Here is a 20,720-nt window from a genome sequence, read left to right as displayed (position 1 = left end):
GAAATCCTGCAGCGCCCGCAAGGTCCCCCTGCTCAAGAAAGCACATATACATGCCCGTCTGAAGTTTGCCAATGTCAGATGAGACCAAAATGGAGCTCGTTGGCAGCAACTCAAGAAGAAGCACATTAAGGTCCTGGAGTGGCCTAGCTAGTCTCCAGACCTTAATCCCATAGAAAATCTGTGGAGGGAGCTGAAGGTTCGAGTTGCCAAACGTCAGCCTCGAAACCTTAATGGCTTGGAGAAGATCTGCAAAGAGGAGTGGGACAAAATCCCTCCTGAGATGTGTGCAAACCTGGTGGCCAACTACAAGAAACGTCTGACCTCTGTGATTGCCAACAAGGGTTTTGCCACCAAGTACTAAGTCATGTTTTGCAGAGGGGTCAAATACTTATTTCCCTCATTAAAATGCAAATCATTTTATAACATTTTTGACATACGTTCTTCTGGATTTGTTGTTGTTATTCTGTCTCTCACTGTTCAAATAAACCTACCATTTAAATTATAGACTGATAATTTCTTTGTCAGTGGGCAAATGTACAAAATCAGCAGGGGATCAAATACTTTTTTCCCTCACTGTATGAGGGGTGGCCAGTCCTCTTCTGGCTGTGCTGGGTGGAGATTATAACAGAACATGGCAAGATGTTCAAATGTTCATAGATAACCAGCAGGGTCAAATAATAGTAATCACAGTGGTTGTCGAGGGTGCAACACGTCAGCACCTCAGCAGTAAATGTCAGCTGGCTTTTCATAGGCGATCATTCAGAGTTAGACAGCAGGTGCGGTAGAGAGAGACAGGTATCACGTCCAGTGAACAGGTCAGGTTTCCATAGCCGCAGGCAGAACAGTTGAAACTGGAGCAGCAGCATGACCAGGTGGACTGGGGACAGCAAGGAGTCGTCAGGCTAGGTAGTGTTGAGGCATGGTCCTAGTGCTCAGGTCCAGAGAGAGAGAGAGAGAGAGAGATCTTAGATTCACACTGGATTATATGAGAAATACTCCAGATATAACAGACTGACTCTAGCCCACCCCTGACACGTAAACTATTGCAGCATAAATACTGGAGGCTGAGACAGGAGGGGTCAGGAGACACTGTGGCCCCGTCTGACGATACCCCCAAACATGGCCAAGCAGGCAGAATATAACCCCACCCACTTTACCAAAGCACAGCCCCCACACCATTTGAGGGGTATCTTCAACCACCAACTTACTACCCTGAGACTAGGCTGAGTATAGCCCATGAAGATCTCCCCACAAACCCGCCATTAAAAGGTCATTTACCACCTTCACAAGTGCAGTCTCAGTGCTATGATTGGGTCTAAAACCAGACTGAAGCGTTTCGTATACATTGTTTGTCTTCAGGAAGGCAGTGAGTTGCTGCGCACCAGCTTTAAAAAAAGATGGATTGATAACACCTATCATACTGCTATGGCTGACTCAGTGAACAGCCTATCATAGTGCTATGGCTGACCCAGTGAACAGCCTATCATACTACTATGGCTGACCAAGTAAACAACTGTCATGTCTCTGACTAATTAAATTATATGACACGCTTTTTTATCAAATCGATTACCTAACGTTTAATTGGTTACGTGATTGAATTAAACCATGCAACAATTAACTCATTAACAACCTGGGACACCACAGAAGCATTAGTTTATATAGAGCGCCTATCTCCCGAATCCCCTCTTAATTATCTAAATATCTCTTATATCAATAGCAGTGAATTATTAATCGTCACCTTATTCAGTCTCATCTGAACGTTGTAAAATTATTGGTGATCTTTACGAACCCTGGCTAACAAGTTGAATCAGCAATACAAAAATTGGCTTAATTATTTATTTACGAAATACCTAAATAATCACATAAAAAAAAGGCCCTAGAGGACGAAACCGATATGATGGCTGGTTACACAAAGAAAGGGGGTTGGGTTTGAATGAAAGAGCGGGAAGACTGAGGTACAAAGGAGATTTGGTCTCTATTGGACCTTGAAAAGCTATGCTAACGTAAATACAGAATCTTATGCATTCTAATAACCGCCTATTCAGAAAAGGAAAATGCAAGATATATACAGTTGAAGTCGAAAGTTTACATACACCTTAGCCAACTACATTTAAACTCCGTTTTTCACAATCCCTGACATTTAATCCAAGTAAAAATTCCCTGTTTTAGGTCAGTTAGGATCACCAGAGAAGGATTTATTTCAGCTTTAATTTCTTTCATAACATTCCCAGTGGGTCAGAAGTTTACATACACTCAATTAGTATTTCTTAGCATTGCCTTTAAAATGTTTAACTTGGGTCAAACTTTTTGGGAAGCCTTCCACAAGCTTCCCACAATAAATTGGGTGAATTGTGGCCCATTCCCCCTAACAGAGTTGATATATCTGAGTCAGGTTTGTAGGCCTCCTTGCTCACAAATGCTTTTTCAGTTCTGCCCATACATTTTCTATGGGATTGAGGTCAGGGCCTTGTGATGGCCACTCCAATACCTTGACTTTGCTGTCCTTAAGCCATTTTGCCACAACTTTGGAAGTATGCTTGGGGTCATTGTCCATTTGGAAGACCCATTTGCGGCCAAGCTTTAACCTCTTACATCTAGACGTTCCGCTAGCGGAACACCTGCTCCAATATCCAATGATGGGCGTGGCGCGAAATACAAATTCCTCAAAAATACAAAAACTTCCATTTTTCAAACATATGACTATTTCACAGCATTTTAAAGACAAGACTCTCCTTTATCTAACCACACTGTCCGATTTCAAAAAAGCTTTACAGCGAAAGCAAAACATTAGATTATGTCAGCAGAGTACCCAGCCAGAAATAATCAGACACCCATTTTTCAAGCTAGCATATAATATCACAAAAAACAAAACCACAGCTAAATGCAGCACTAACCTTTGATGATCTTCATCAGATGACACACCTATGACATTATGTTATATAATACATGCATGTTTTGTTCAATCAAGTTCATATTTATATCAAAAACCAGCTTTTTACATTAGCATGTGACGTTCAGAACTAGCATACCCCCCGCAAACCTCCGGTGAATTTACTAAATTACTCACGATAAACGTTCACAAAAAACATAACAATTATTTTAAGAATTATAGATACAGAACTCCTTTGTGCAATCGAGGTGTCCGATTTTAAAATAGCTTTTCGGTGAAAGCACATTTTGCAATATTCTGAGTAGATAGCCCAGCCATTACGGCTAGCTATTTAGACACCCACCAAGTTTAGCCCTGACCAAACTCTGATTTACTATTACAAAAGTTTGATTACCTTTGGTGTTCTTCGTCAGAATGCACTCCCAGGACTGCTACTTCAATAACAAATGTTGGTTTGGTCCAAAATAATCCATCGTTACATCCAAATAGCGGCGTTTTGTTCGTGCGTTCAAGACACTATCCGAAGTGTAAATAAGGGTCACGAGCATGGCGCAATTCGTGACAAAAGATTTCTAAATATTCCATTACCGTACTTCGAAGCATGTCAACCGCTGTTTAAAATCAATTTTTATGCCATTTTTCTCGTAAAAAAGCGATAATATTCCGACCGGGAATCTGCGTTTAGGTAAACAGACGAAAGAAAAGAAAGCATGAGGTTGACTCGGGCACGCGCCTGAGTCTCACAGTACTGTAACCAGCCACTACCCAAACGCGCTACTTTTTTTCAGCCAGAGCCTGCAAAGCCACGATTCAGCTTTTTGCCGCCTTCTGAGAGCCCATGGGAGCCGTAGGAAGTGTCACGTAACAGCAGAGATCCCGTGTAATGGATAGAGATAATCAAGAAGGGCAAGAAATTGTCAGACAGGGCACTTCCTGCATGGAATCTTCTCAGGTTTTGGCCTGCCAAATGAGTTATGTTATACTCACAGACACCATTCAAACAGTTTTAGAAACTTTGGAGTGTTTTCTATCCAAAGCTAATAATTATATGCATATTCTAGTTTCTGGGCAGGAGTAATAATCAGATTAAATCGGGTACGTTTTTTATCCGGCTGTGAAAATACTGCCCTCTAGCCATAACAGGTTAACTTCCTGACTGATGTCTTGAGATGTTGCTTCAATATATCCACATAATTTTCCTTCCTCATGATGCCATCTATTTTGAGAAGTGCACCAGTCTCTCCTGCAGTAAAGCACCCCCCACAACACGATGCTACCACCCCCGTGCTTCACGGTTGGGATGGTGTTCTTCGGCTTGCAAGCCTCGCCCTTTTTCCTCCAAAAATAATGATGGTCATTATGGCCAAAATATTAAATTTTTGTTTCATCAGACCAGAGAACATTTCTCCAAAAAGTACGATCTTTGTCCCCATGTGCAGTTGCAAACCGTAGTCTGGCTTTTTTATGGCGGTTTTGGAGCAGTGTCTTTTTCCTTGATGCGCGGCCTTTCAGGTTATGTCGATATAGGACTCGTTTTACTGTGAATATAGATACTTTTGTACCTGTTTCCTCCAGCATCTTCACAAGGTCCTTTGCTGTTGTTCTGGGATTGATTTGCACTTTTCGCACCAAAGTACGTTCATCTCTAGGAGACAGAACGCATCTCCTTCCTGAGCGGTATGACGGCTGCATGGTCCCATGGTGTTTATACTTGTGTACTATTGTTTGTACAGATGAACGTGGTACTTTCAGGTGTTTGGAAATTGCTCCCAATGATGAACCAGACTTGTGGAGGTCTACAATTTATTTTCTGAGGTCTTTGCAGATTTCTTTTGATTTTCCCATGGTGTTAAGCAAAGAGGCACTGAGTTTGAAGGTAGGCCTTGAAATACATCCACAGGTACACCTCCAATTGACTCAAATTATGTCAATTAGCCTATCAGAAGCTTCTAAAGCCATGACATCCTTTTCTGGAATTTTTCATGCGTTAAAGTCAGTCAACTTAGTGTATGTACATTTCTGACCCACTGGAATTGAGATACAGTGAAATAATCTGTCAGTAAAAAATTGTTGGAACAATGACTTGTGTCATGCACAAAGTAGATGTCCTAACCGACTTGCCAAAACTATAGTTTGTTAACAAGAAATTTGTGGAGTGGTTGAAAAACAAGTTTTAATTACTCCAAGTGTATGTAAACTTCCGACTTCAACTGTATTTACACTGAGCTGTGCTTCGATAGATGGGTCGAAGATGGAAGACTGGTTTGCCCAGCAGAGATCGCCCTTGTCCTTTGTAGAATCTGTCTTTTCGTAGTGTTGTTGGGTGGATACGTTGTACCTGTCTTCTCAGGAGATTGTCTCTTTCCTAGGCCACGTACGTTTACAGCTGCTGCTGATAACTCAGCGTCTAGGATGTATCGCTTCTTTAGTGAATAAGAGTTCAAAGTTCATACCAAGTTCCCATCTTCAGCTCGTGCTGTATTCTGGCTGATCGTCACCTCCACGTTGAAATTAGCCCGTTTAAACGTATGGACATCAGTCCTCACGTCATCGGAAACACAGGTTTAACTTCCGTCAACAGGCTTTTTGTAGTGGTGGAGAGAAGGGCGTGTTTCATAGTTCTCAACCAATGTCTGTTCACTTGGGTGTGGCCACTGAGTGAGCATAGTTTACATTATGAAAACAATTCTCTCATTTAGAAGCTAAAATTACATTTAATCTTTTCAAAGTTTCATATTTAAACATTTAAATTGCACATCATATTCTTTAAGTACCAACGGACACTTTCAACTAGTTGGATTACAGAAATATTGTTTTTCCCCCCAACCTTTTTATGTTACCATACTCTCTCTATTTTAACAAAGGGCTTTCCAAGAGTCCATTTTGTAGAATGGAGATAAAAGGGGGAAAGGTATTTTAGAGGGGTCATAAACCTCCTCCAACAGGGCAACGTCATGACACAACCTATCCTACTACTATGGCTGCCCTGTAAACAACCTATCATACTACTATGGCTGCCCAGTAAACAATCTATCATACTACTATGGCTGACCCTGTAAACAACCTATCATACTACTATGGCTGCCCAGTAAACAATCTATCATACTACTATGGCTGACCCTGTAAACAACCTATCATACTACTATGGCTGCCCAGTAAACAATCTATCATACTACTATGGCTGACCCTGTAAACAACCTGTCATACTACTATGGCTGCCCAGTAAACAATCTATCATACTACTATGGCTGCCCTGTAAACAACCTATCATACTACTATGGCTGCCCAGTAAACAATCTATCATACTACTATGGCTGACCCTGTAAACAACCTATCATACTACTATGGCTGCCCAGTAAACAATCTATCATACTACTATGGCTGACCCTGTAAACAACCTATCATACTACTATGGCTGCCCAGTAAACAACCTATCATACTACTATGGCTGCCCAGTAAACAATCTATCATACTACTATGGCTGACCCTGTAAACAACCTATCATACTACTATGGCTGCCCAGTAAACAATCTATCATACTACTATGGCTGACCCTGTAAACAACCTATCATACTACTATGGCTGCCCAGTAAACAATCTATCATACTACTATGGCTGACCCTGTAAACAACCTGTCATACTATTATGGCTGACCCTGTAAACAACCTGTCATACTATTATGGCTGACCCTGTAAACAATCTATCATACTATTATGGCTGCCCTGTAAACAATCTATCATACTACTATGGCTGACCCTGTAAACAACCTGTCATACTACTATGGCTGACCCAGTAAACAACCTGTCATACTATTATGGCTGCCCTGTAAAACACCTATCTGGTGGAGGTAACAATAAACCCTTTTCCGTCTCTATCTGTTCATATTCATTCAAATCAAAACATCAGATTGTCTACCTTTTTGTGTAAAGACGTTTATATGTGATCTTTGTCTCTCTGCAGTTGGTTTATCAATGGAACAGAAGTGGATATTGAGGCAGATTACCGTTACAGCGTGATCGACGGCAACTTGATAATAGCCAACGCCAGCGAGACGGCAGACTATGGGAGATACCAGTGTAAGGTGGAGAACAGCTACGGGACGGTCCTGAGTCGGGATGCACTGCTACAGTTTACCTGTGAGTATCTCTCTCTGATCGCTCTTTCTCTCTCTCTCTCTCTCTCTGATCGCTCTCGGATCTCTACCTGACCATCTCTCTGATCTCTCGCCGACTTTCTCTCCAACCTTCTCTAGGATCTCTCTCTGACCTCTCTGACCTCTCTGACCTCTCTCTGATCTCTCTCTGATCTCTCTCTGATCTCTCTCTTATCCATCACTGGTCTCTCTAATCTCTCTCTCTGATCTCTCTCTGATCTCAAATACAAATTCAGATTGGTTTATTGGCATTAAATACAATTTGTAGATATTGCCAAAGCAGTACAGTGGTACAGCATTTCAGTAAATACAGTACAATGCAATAAGGATAATGAAATCCAGTTAATTTCAGGAGTAATGATAATGACATACAGTGTATAATCATGTGTACAGGTACAACACTACTGCTGTTGTATTTTGGAATCTTAGGTCTAATTAAATGAAACATATGTTTATAAAAAAATTGTGAATTGCTAATAAATAAAGAATAAAATATACATGGATGATGGTTCCACTATGCACGACTTGTAAGTTATATACAATGTAAATTCTTTAGGGAATTAATGGTCATGGGATGTTCCTCTGACTATGGCAATCAAATACACTGCTCAAAAAAATTAAGGGAACCCTAAAATAACACATCCTAGATCTGAATGAATGAAATAATCTTATTAAATACTTTTTTCTTTACATAGTTGAATGTGCTGACAACAAAATCACACAAAAATAATCAATGGTAATCCAATTTATCAACCCATGGAGGTCTGGATTTGGAGTCACACTCAAAATTAAAGTGGAAAACCACACTACAGGCTGATCCAACTTTGATGTAATGTCCTTAAAACAAGTCAAAATGAGGCTCAGTAGTGTGTGTGGCCTCCACGTGCCTGTATGACCTCCCTACAACGCCTGGGCATGCTCCTGATGAGGTGGCGGATGGTCTCCTGAGTGATCTCCTCCCAGACCTGGACTAAAGCATCCGCCAACTCCTGGACAGTCTGTGGTGCAACGTGGCTTTGGTGGATGGAGCGAGACATGATGTCCCAGATGTGCTCAATTGGATTCAGGTCTGGGGAACGGACGGGCCAGTCCATAGCATCAATGCCTTCCTCTTGCAGGAACTGCTGACACACTCCAGCCACATGAGGTCTAGCATTGCCTTGTATTAGGAGGAACCCAGGGCCAACCGCACCAGCATATGGTCTCACAAGGGGTCTGAGGATCTCATCTCGGTACCTAATGGCAGTCAGGCTACCTCTGGCGAGCACATGGAGGGCTGTGCGGCCCCACAAAGATATGCCACCCCACACCATGACTGACCCACCGCCAAACCGGTCATGCTGGAGGATGTTGCAGGCAGCAGAACGTTCTCCACGGCGTCTCCAGACTCTGTCACGTCTGTCACATGTGCTCAGTGTGAACCTGCTTTCATCTGTGAAGAGCACAGGGTGCCAGTGGCGAATTTGCCAATCTTGGTGTTCTCTGGCAAATGCCAAATGTCCTGCACGGTGTTGGACTGTAAGCACAACCCCCACCTGTGGACGTCGGGCCCTCATACCACCCTCATGGAGTCTGTTTCTGACCGTTTTAGCAGACACATGCACATTTGTGGCCTGCTGGAGGTCATTTTGCAGGGCTCTGGCAGTGCTCCTCCTGCTCCTCCTTGCACAAAGGCGGAGGTAGCGGTCCTGCTGCTGGGTTGTTGCCCTCCTACGGCCTCCTCCACGTCTCCTGATGTACTGGCCTGTCTCCTGGTAGCGCCTCCATGCTCTGGACACTACGCTGACAGATACAGCAAACCTTCTTGCCACAGCTCGCATTGATGTGCCATCCTGGATGAGCTGCACTACCTGAGCCACTTGTGTGGGTTGTAGACTCCGTCTCACGCTACCACTAGAGTGAAAGCACCGCCAGCATTCAAAAGTGACCAAAACATCAGCCAGGAAGCATGGGAACTGAGAAGTGGTCTGTGGTCACCACCTGCAGAACCACTCCTTTATTGGGGGTGTCTTGCTTATTGCCTATAATTTCCACCTGTTGTCTATTCCATTTGCACAACAGCATGTGAAATGTATTGTCAATCAGTGTTGCTTCCTAAGTGGACAGTTTGATTTCACAGAAGTGTGATTGACTTGGAGTTACATTGTGTTGTTTAAGTGTTTCCTTTATTTTTTTGAGCAGTGTACATATCTAGCAGTAATATTTGTGGTTTCTCCCTCACCCAGAATAACTCGGGTGAAAAAAGCTGTTTCACCACACATCTCCCCCCTGATATTACAGTTGATCTGGAAGTATTATGTTTTTTGGGCGCTAAAATAAGGTCAATTCTGCTTTGAAATTTGATAAACTTTTGAGAAAATGGCCTTTGAATATTTTGGTATCTAGCGAAGAGCTCTTCTTTGTCTACACCATTCAGCTTCATTCACACTCTTAAGCTTTAACCCCACCCATCTTGTTTCGCCCTCGGAGCGTTTAGAGCTTGACGCTCTGGCCGATGATTTGTTTACCTCTGGATAACATGAAAACTGCCTAACCAGCTCTGCTGGCAATAATTTCATTACGCTTCTTTGCAGACGTTTACTGACACCGGCCATATATGTGATGTATACTTTATCTTAAGACATGCAACATTAACTAATGCTCTTTTGTACATCCTGCTGGTCCGTACAATTGACCAATGACTGGAAAGAATTGCAAAAATGACTGAAGCTGCAATCTTTTATCTCCCTCACAAACTTTAAGCATCAGCTGTCAGAGCAGCTTACCAATCATTGCACCTGCACACAGCCCATCTGTAAATAGCCCACTCACCTACCTCTTTCCCATATTGTATTTAACCCTGAAACCATACAGGGTCTATTTGACCAGATCCCTATGGGCCCTGGTCAAAAGTTGTTCATTATATACAGAATAGGGTGCCATTTGGGACATATACCTGATGTTCAGACATGCAGTGCTGTGTTGGGAACCACTGCCACTGGGTAGGTAGCTGCTGCTTTCACTGGTGGGGAAGTGTCCCTAGCTCCTCACCTAGCTGCTTGGGTGGTGGGTGAATGGAAGCAGCAAAAAATTGCACCCTATTCTCTATATAGTGCACTACTTTTAGCCAGAGCACGTTGGGGTTAGGGTGCCATTTGGGAAGCATGCACAATATCTTCCTCCAGTAATTCTCTGGCCAGGCTCCAAAACATCATCACAAGCCAAGGAAGCATACCGACCGCGAGCCCAGGAGCAACTGTGCTCTGCTCACTGGAGAAACACATTGTTAGTTTAGCTTTCAGTTTCTGCAGGAGCGCAGGCCATAATAACGTTATCGCCATGCCCACAGGGAGCGTATGTGGTAGATATTACTGTGTGTTGTTTTTCTTTTTATTGAATATCCAAAACATACAATTTACTTGCAGTGAAGCCGCTCAACAACTACATCATACCAGTCATCCAACAGACTCCCATTCAGAGCGACACACAAAAGCATCCAGGGTAAAAGCCCTGCTCAAGGGCATGTCGACAGATCTCCCACAAGGCCAAAAACGGGGAGCCAAATCAGCAATCCATCAGCCACCAGCCCACGCTTTCAACCGCCAGCCCTCCAAGATCACCCCACAGTTCCCCAAGAGCTGTCCCTCAACCCTCGGAGACCCCTCCCACAGTCCCCCCCCCAAGAAAAAAATTATCATAATAATTCAAATAATTCCATTCCCCCCCCACCCCAAAGAGCCCCCCCCAATGCACCAACAACCAGGAAAATGAACTAAAAAGGACAAAGACAAAGGAAAACAACAATGCAAAAAACAAAGGACATCAAGGACAACTAAAATCATAACAGCAAGGCCAACTATACATGTTTGAGTGCATGTCTGGCACTATTTACGTGTGTGTGTGTGTGTGTGTGTGTGTGTGTGTGCATTTGAATGAGAGTGTGTATATGCATGTGTACAAACACCTGCACGGCATCAGCCTCAGGCAAACCGGTATAAAAACACTGCCCTCATGGTCATTCAAACTTACCTTTTTATACTTTTATCTTTGACCGCCATTCTATCCCCCGCCCAGCAACTCCACTCCCACTTGTCTCTAATTCCACATCCCCAACCCTCCGCTTCCCTCAGCCCATCCCAACCCTCCGCTTCCCTCAGCCCATCCCAACCCTCCGCTTCCCTCAGCCCATCCCACCTATCTCTGCTGGCCACCCTCTTCGGATTTCTTTGCAACATATATCTTTCAACTATGCTGTGATGTTTAACGTACTATTTCAATATATCTAATCGAATAGAATCCACAGATTGCGAGTTGAAGATAAATACTTCTAAGATTATTAGTATATTAGTAATTGACTGACCCGCTCTCCAGATCTCCTAACAGTACTATTTCTAGGGTAAATTTTAGATCAATGTTCTGCATTTTCAGCCATTCCTGAACCTGAGACCAGAAACAGGCTACCTGAGGGCAATACCAAAATAAATGGTCTATTGATTCTGTATCCTCACAACAAAATTTGCAGAGCTTTGATGATTTTATGTCACAAATATTCAACATTTTATTGGTGGCAATAATTCTATATCATAATTTTAGCTGAAAAGCATGAAGTCTTGAATCTTAAGTCGTTTTATATATCAACTCCTACCATGGAATCGGTACATCAAAAATCTCTTCCCAACAACTCTGCAATCTGTATGGCACAGTTGTCAACATCCTGGTCCTCAATGAAACTGGTATACTTTCCTATTTATGCTATTTTTATTCCTCTGTCAGTTTTGATCCTTTATATTGGGCAGACAGACCAGTTCCCTACCTCCTCCTGCTGCCACCTGCCTCCTCCAGTTTTGGGGCAATACTGTAATCAATTGGTTGTACTCTTGGATTGAGCAGACCTTCCTGTACAATTCTGATAACTCCATGAAAGACATAACCCTACCATTACAATTTACAATATCATTTAAGAACAAAATACCCTTTTCAAACATCTTTCCCATAAATACAGGTATTTTATCAACCAGCACATTTTGAGTTCAGCCATAATGTGTTGTAATATTTGTTCTATCTTTTCAGGGGGATGAAATTGAAATTGTAGCCAGCTCTGCAATGCTTGTTTGAAAAGAGAGAGACTTTGAAAAAAGCATAATTTTCAATTAATTGAAAATGAGACATAGCAATCTGCACAAAGGCAAAAAGGCTATTTTTAAACAATGGATGAGCTTTTCTTAGTAATCTACTAGAGAACCATTTAGAGTTCAAGTAAAACTTTTGAATGAGTGAAGCTTTTAGAGAGAGGTTTAGTGCTTTTATATTTAATCATCTCAACCCTCCCAGTTCATATTCATTATATAGATAGGCACGTTTTATCTTGTCTGGTTTAGCTTCCCAGATAAAGCAAAATATTTTTTGCTCATATGATTTGAAAAACAAATCAGGAGTGGGCAGCACCATAAGTAAGTGAGTAAACTGAGATATGACTAAAGAGTTTGTTAGGTTGCTTCAATTGAATCTGGTATCAGAACAGAATTTAACACTAGGCTACTGAATATATATTTTCAGCTGTTAATTAATAGAATTAGTCAAGCATAATAAATGGTAAATGCAATTTTCGTATTTTCGGGTTCACTGTAACACCTCGCAGGGCAAAACAGAGAACTAACTGTTTAAGCACAAAATTCTTCTTTAATACTCTGACAGAGATAGTTCCCGCTCAGAGCGGGCCTGTCAGAGTAGAGGCTCAGTGTGGTTTAGACTTACTCCAGCCTATCGTAGGCGCACAGGCTGGTCCCAGCCTCCTGGCGCATCACATGTTGTCAGGCGTTGGATCTTATCTTCTTAGTGTATACTCGAGAGTCAGCAACCCCTCAGTTGCCTGTTATTCACTCATACAGTTGTTTCTCCACTCTATCTGTTCCTCACATGCTCCCCTTGTGATTGGTTTCACAACCTCCTATCACCAAGTCAGCTGCCTGCACCTTGTTTACACAATGTTATCTTTGTCTACCCATTTTGCTGTCCTGTTTAAGTTCTGATGTACTATAAACCATAATTATAGTTGCACATTCAATATCTGCAAAAGCATAAAACCGAAAAATAACCCCACAAGTTAATCAGGGCAATTTTTCCATAAATAGACAGGTATTTATCTCTCCATGGTTGCAGGATCTTGTCTATTTTTACACGTTTTTGATTGAAATTCATTGTGGAGAGCTCAGTTATATATTTTGTGATATGAATACCAAGTATGTCTATTTCACAATCAGCCCATTTTATAGGTACACTGCAGGGTAATGTAAAAGTTGTGTTTTTTAAGATCCAATACGTAATATTGTACACTTAATTAGGTTTTAGTCCAGAGAGTCTGTATGTTGTTGTTTAAGGGGTCATAGATCCAGGTGAAAAGTGATACATTGGTTCTTATACTAACAACTGTTTGGCTATTACGCAGTCCATGTTTACTGAGCTGAAGAAAAGGGTTTTGGTGGGCATGGACTATTATTGTCCTTCCTTCCTGCCCTCTACTCGGCTGGACACTCATATTTGCCTAAAACCATGGCGAAGTGTGACTGGTTCTCCACCGTTCACTTTGTCTTGTCTGTGTGGTTTTAGGATTGACAACGCTGTCTTGTCATTGGGTGATTTGATACAGGGCCTCCTTTATCCTCCTGTAACTACAGGATGACCTCTACACTGCATGGTCAAATCCAATCTAACACAATGTCAGCATATGTTTCCATAGATTTCTAATCCAATATGATCCAAGATGGCGTAGCAGTGCAGACGTGGTTTGTCGTTCTCTCCTGTACATTTTTTAATTAAATTATTTTTTTTTTGTATATATTTCAATTTATTTTCAATCTCTTTTCCATTTTTAAACGAAATATACCTTCCGGTAACCCACAGATCCGCTATTTTCAGACCTTTTAGCCAGAACCTCCATCAGAAGCTAGCCATCAGAACCTCCATCAGCAGCTAACCATCAGAACCTCCATCAGAAGCTAACCATCAGAACCTCCATCAGAAGCTAACCATCAGAACCTCCATCAGAACCTCCATCAGAACCTCCATCAGAAGCTAGCCATCAGAAGCTAGCCATCAGAACCTCCATCAGAACCTCCATCAGAACCTCCATCAGAACCTCCATCAGAAGCTAACCATCAGAACCTCCATCAGAACCTCCATCAGAACCTCTCAGAACCTCCATCAGAAGCTAGCCATCAGAACCTCCATCAGAAGCTAACCATCAGAAGCTAACCATCAGAACCTCCATCAGAACCTCCATCAGAACCTCCATCAGCAGCTAACCATCAGAACCTCCATCAGAACCTCCATCAGAACCTCCATCAGAAGCTAGCCATCAGAACCTCCATCAGAACCTCTTTCAGAAGCTAACCATCAGAACCTCCATCAGCAGCTAACCATCAGAACCTCCATCAGAACCTCCATCAGAACCTCCATCAGAACCTCTCAGAACCTCCATCAGAAGCTAGCCATCAGAACCTCCATCAGAAGCTAACCATCAGAACCTCCATCAGAACCTCCATCAGAACCTCCATCAGAAGCTAGCCATCAGAACCTCCATCAGAAGCTAACCATCAGAAGCTAACCATCAGAACCTCCATCAGAACCTCCATCAGCAGCTAACCATCAGAACCTCCATCAGAACCTCCATCAGAACCTCCATCAGAAGCTAGCCATCAGAACCTCCATCAGAACCTCCATCAGAACCTCCATCAGAACCTAGCCATCAGAACCTCCATCAGAACCTCCATCAGAAGCTAACCATCAGAAGCTAACCATCAGAACCTCCATCAGAAGCTAACCATCAGAAGCTAACCATCAGAACCTCCATCAGAAGCTAACCATCAGAACCTCCATCAGAACATCTCAGAACCTCCATCAGAACCTCCATCAGAAGCTAACCATCAGAAGCTAACCATCAGAACCTCCATCAGCAGCTAACCATCAGAACCTCCATCAGAACCTCCATCAGAACCTCCATCAGAAGCTAACCATCAGAACCTCCATCAGAACCTCTCAGAACCTCCATCAGAACCTCCATCAGAAGCTAACCATCAGAAGCTAACCATCAGAACCTCCATCAGAAGCTAACCATCAGAAGCTAACCATCAGAACCTCCATCAGCAGCTAGCCATCAGAACCTCCATCAGAAGCTAACCATCAGAACCTCCATCAGAACCTCCATCAGAAGCTAACCATCAGAACCTCCATCAGAAGCTAGCCATCAGAACCTCCATCAGAAGCTAGCCATCAGAACCTCCAGAAGCTAACCATCAGAAGCTCCATCAGAACCTCTCAGAACCTCCATCAGAACCTCCATCAGAAGCTAACCATCAGAAGCTAACCATCAGAACCTCCATCAGAAGCTAACCATCAGAACCTCCATCAGAAGCTAACCATCAGAACCTCCATCAGAAGCTAGCCATCAGAACCTCCATCAGAAGCTAGCCATCAGAACCTCCAGAAGCTAACCATCAGAAGCTCCATCAGAACCTCCATCAGAACCTCCATCAGCAGCTAACCATCAGAACCTCCATCAGAAGGTAACCATCAGAAGCTAGCCATCAGAAGCTAGCCATCAGAAGCTAGCCATCAGAAGCTAGCCATCAGAACCTCCATCAGAAATTAGCCATCAGAAGCTAGCCATCAGAAGCTAGCCATCAGAAGCTAGCCATCAGAAGCTAACCATCAGAAGCTAGCCATCAGAAGCTAACCAGCAAATTGGCTACTAGCTATTTAGTCATTGTCAGCCACTGCTAGCGGCCTTTACCTTCTGCACAGACACCAGCCGCTCTTAGCCTGGATAATGATTGCCAGCCTGCCAGTATCGGACTGTTTTCTCCACTACAACGCCAGATACCTGCCGTAAGCCCTGGACCATTACTCCTGATCATCACAGCTAGCTAGCTGCCACCGAGTGACCCAGCCCCGAAGCTAGCTCTGAGCCAGGCCCACCTCCCGGTCTACTCTGCCACCGAGTGGCCCAGCCCTGAAGCTAGCTATGAGCCAGACCCACCTCCCGGTCCGTTCAGTGATTACTCGGCTACACAGCTGATGCCTCCAGGACTCTTCCCCAACACGGCTAGAATTCCACTACTCCACCGGATCCTTGCCATAAGCTCTGGACCTTTGCATCGGGTCATCGCTGCTAGCTAGCTGCTACCGAGTGGCTATAGTGGCTAACACCCTTGTCCTGAAGGAATTGGGAGGTGTAGGGAGGGATAGGGAGGTATAGGGGGGATGGGGAGGAATAGGGAAATATAGGGAGGAATGGGGAGGTATAGGGAAATATACTGCTCAAAAAAATAAAGGGAATACTTAAACAACACATCCTAGATCTGAATGAAAGAAATAATCTTATTAAATACTTTTTTCTTTACATAGTTGAATGTGCTGACAACAAAATCACACAAAAATAATCAATGGAAATCCAATGGAGTCACACTCAAAATTAAAGTGTAAACCACACTACAGGCTGATCCAGCTTTGATGTAATGTCCTTAAAACAAGTCAAAATGAGGCTCAGTAGTGTGTGTGGCCTCCACGTGCCTGTATGACCTCCCTACAACGCCTGGGCATGCTCCTGATGAGGTGGCGGATGGTCTTCTGAGGGATCTCCTCCCAGACCTGGACTAAAGCATCCGCCAACTCCTGGACAGTCTGTGGTGCAACGTGGCGTTGGTGGATGGAGCGAGACATGATGTCCCAGATGTGCTCAATTGGATTCAGGTCTAGGGAACGGGCGGGCCAGTCCATAGCATCAATGCCTTCCTCTTGCAGGAACTGCTGACACACTCCAGCCACATGAGGTCTAGCATTGTTTTGCATTAGGAGGAACCCAGGGCCAACCGCACCAGCATATGGTCTCACAAGGGGTCTGAGGATCTCATCTCGGTACCTAATGGCAGTCAGGCTACCTCTGGCGAGCACATGGAGGGCTGTGCGGCCCACCAAAGAAATGCCACCCCACACCATGACTGACCCACCGCCAAACCGGTCATGCTGGAGGATGTTGCAGGCAGCAGAATGTTCTCCACGGCGTCTCCAGACTCTGTCACGTCTGTCACATGTGCTCAGTGTGAACCTGCTTTCATCTGTGAAGAGCACAGGGCGCCAGTGACAAATTTGCCAATCTTGGTGTTCTCTGGCAAATGCCAAATGTCCTGCACGGTGTTGGGCTGTAAGCACAACCCCCACCTGTGGACGTCGGGCCCTCATACCACCCTCATGGAGTCTGTTTCTGACCATTTGAGCAGACACATGCACATTTGTGGCCTGCTGGAGGTCATTTTGCAGGGCTCTGGCAGTGCTCCTCCTGCTCCTCCTTGCACAAAGGCGGAGGTAGCGGTCCTGCTGCTGGGTTGTTGCCCTCCTACGGCCTACTCCACGTCTTCTGATGTACTGGCCTGTCTCCTGGTAGCGCCTCCATGCTCTGGACACTACGCTGACAGACAGAGCAAACCTTCTTGCCACAGCTCGCATTGATGTGCCATCCTGGATGAGCTGCACTACCTGAGCCACTTGTGTGGGTTGTAGACTCCGTCTCATGCTATCACTAGAGTGAAAGCACCGCCAGCATTCAAAAGTGACCAAAACATCAGCCAGGAAGCATAGGAACTGAGAAGTGGTCTGTGGTCCCCACCTGCAGAACCACTCCTTTATTGGGGGTGTCTTGCTAATTGCCTATAATTTCCACCTGTTTTCCATTCCATTTGCACAACAGCATGTGAAATGTATTGTCAATCAGTGTTGCTTCCTAAGTGGACAGTTTGATTTCACAGAAGTGTGATTGACTTGGAGTTACATTGTGTTGTTTAAGTGTTCCCTTTATTTTTTTGAGCAGTGTATATTGAGGAATATGGAGGGATAAATCAAATCAAATCAAAATTTATTTATATAGCTCTTCTTACATCAGCTGATATCTCAAAGTGCTGTACAGAAACCCAGCCTAAAACCCCAAACAGCAAGCAATGCAGGTGTAGAAGCACGGTGGCTAGGAAAAACTCCCTAGAAAGGCCAAAACCTAGGAAGAAACCTAGAGAGGAACCAGGCTATGAGGGGTGACCAGTCCTCTTCTGGCTGTGCCGGGTGGAGATTATAACAGCACATGGCCAAGATGTTCAAATGTTCATAAATGACCAGCATGGTCAAATAATAATAATCATAGTAGTTGTCGAGGGTGCAACAAGTCAGTAACACAAGAATAAGTGTCAGTTGGCTTTTTCATAGCCGATCTTTGAGAGTATCTCTACCGCTCCTGCTGTCTCTAGAGAGTTGAAAACAATAGCCCACAAAGATCTCCGCCACGGCACAACCCAAGGGGGGGCTCCAACCCAGACAGGAAGACCACGTCAGTGACTCAAACCATTCAAGTGACGCACCCCTCCCAGGGACGGCATGGAAGAACACCAGTAAGCCAGTGACTCAGCCCCTGTAATGGTGGTAGAGGCAGAGAATCCCAGTGGAGAGAGGGGAAACCGGCCAGGCAGAGACAGCAAGGGCGGTTTGTTGCTCCAGCCTTTCCGTTCACCTTCACACCCCTGGGCCAGACTACACTTAATCATAGGACCTACTGAAGAGATGTGTCTTCAGTAAAGACTTAAAGGTTGAGACTGAGTCTGTGTCTCTCACATTGGTAGGCAGACCATTCCATAAAAATGGAGCTCTATAGGAGAAAGCCCTACCTCCAGCTGTTTGCTTGGAAATTCTAGGGACAATTAGGAGGCCCGCGTCTTGTGACCGTAGCGTACGTGTAGGTATGTACGGCAGGACCAAATCGGAAAGATAGGTAGGAGCAAGCCAATGTAATACTTTGTAGGTTAGCAGTAAAACCTTGAAATCAGCCCTTGCCTTAACAGGAAGCCAGTGTAGGGAGGCTAGCACTGGAGTAATATGATCAAATTTTTTGGTTCTAGTCAGGATTCTAGCAGCCGTATTTAGCACTAACTGAAGTTTATTTAGTGCTTTATCCGGGTAGCCGGAAAGTAGAGCATTGCAGTAGTCCAACCTAGAAGTAACAAAAGCATGGATACATTTTTCTGCGTCATTTTTGGACAGAAAGTTTCTGATTTTTGCAATGTTATGTAGATGGAAAAAGGTGTACTTGAAACAGTCTTGATATGTTCTTCAAAAGATAGATCAGGGTCCAGAGTAACGCCGAGGTCCTTCACAGTTTTATTTGAGACGACTGTACAACCAGTGAGGAATAGGGAGGAATAGGGAGGAATATGTAGGTATAGGGAGGAATAGGGAGGTATAGGGAGGAATGGGGAGGAATATGTAGGTATAGGGAGGAATAGGGAGGTATAGGGAGGTATAGGGAGGAATAGTGTGCACCTGCGTCTGTGTGTGCATGCGTGCTGGTGTCCTTGCGCTCGCTTTTGTATGCCAGCGTGTTTTTTCCATCGTGCGTGTGTGTGTTGGCGTGTGTGTGTGACCTTGTGTCTTCGAGTTGTCTCGACAACTTTATACAGTCCTATTACAAGACATTACCATTATCTTATATAATCTGTTGAAAGTTGATCAGATCTCTTAAACGTGTGATTTTCTTACCTCCTGGAATATTGATTAGTGAAGTGTGTTCGTCTTACTTCTTGTTATGTGTCCCAAATGGCAAGCTATTCCCTATTTATTACAATATTCTCTCTTTCTCTCTTCCTCTCTGCATAATGAATGGCCACCATTTATCAATCTCTGTGAATCTCAAGGTTTTTCCATGTTGGCATGGTAAAATATTATGCATTGGATCTTGCGTGATAACAGACCTGCCACAGTAAAAGCTGTGATTTACGGCGATACATCTTGTAGGGGAATGTTTTAGAATAAAAAAACAGTAGGACCATTTAATCTTTCTGAAGTGTGCTAATGAATGTATTTACTTTCATGCACTTGAAGTGTAGACACAACCACAGAACTCTGTGCTTCTCTAATGTGTCCAAAGTTGGTGGGTTGTTGGTTTAATTGTTATTAGTGTTGCTTGGTAATCACTTTATGATAGGATACATTGTATCAGTTACGACATAGTTTGTGAAAACAAAATCATATTGCATGAAAGAAAAATGTGGTTGGATTTATTTTATATAACCCCTGCATGGCTAAGGGTTTCATACTTTAAAAGGCTTGTCCATTATCAGTCCCTTATAGAGGAAGGTCAGGTTTCATACTGGTAAAGGCTTGTCCATTAGCAGTCCCTTATTGAGGAGGAAGGTCAGGTTTCATACTGGTAAAGGCTTGTCCATTATCAGTCCCTTATTGAGGAGGAAGGTCAGGTTTCATACTGGTAAAGGCTTGTCCATTATCAGTCCCTTATTGAGGAGGAAGGTCAGGTTTCATACTAGTAAAGGCTTGTCCATTATCAGTCCCTTATTGAGGAGGAAGGCCAGGTTTCATACTGGTAAAGGCTTGTCCATTATCAGTCCCTTATTGAGGAGGAAGGTCAGGTTTCATACTAGTAAAGGCTTGTCCATTATCAGTCCCTTATTGGGGAGGAAGGTCAGGTTTCATACTGGTAAAGGCTTGTCCATTAGCTGTTCCTTATAGAGGAAGGTCAGGTTTCATACTGGTAAAGGCTTGTCCATTAGCAGTCCCTTATTGGGGAGGAAGGTCAGGTTTCATACTAGTAAAGGCTTGTCCATTATCAGTCCCTTATAGAGGAAGGTCAGGTTTCATACTGGTAAAGGC

The 20,720-nt window shown here is 43.6% G+C and overlaps 1 protein-coding gene across 1 annotated transcript in view; it reads left to right on the top strand.

Moving 5' to 3' along the window:
- The window catches only part of LOC106613405 (contactin-5), a 507,858-nt gene that overhangs the window by 243,588 nt on the left and 243,550 nt on the right, over window positions 1-20,720 (top strand). Inside the window, exon 5 of the mRNA XM_045724946.1 lies at window positions 6,851-7,026. Coding sequence (XP_045580902.1) covers window positions 6,851-7,026 — 176 coding nt within the window. The remainder of the gene's footprint in view (window positions 1-6,850; window positions 7,027-20,720) is intronic.

This window comes from Salmo salar, chromosome ssa09, assembly GCF_905237065.1.
Source record: "Salmo salar chromosome ssa09, Ssal_v3.1, whole genome shotgun sequence".
Taxonomy (NCBI): Eukaryota; Metazoa; Chordata; class Actinopteri; order Salmoniformes; family Salmonidae; genus Salmo; species Salmo salar.
Note: the sequence above shows the minus strand (reverse complement) of the source record. Positions and strands in the feature narration are given on the sequence as shown.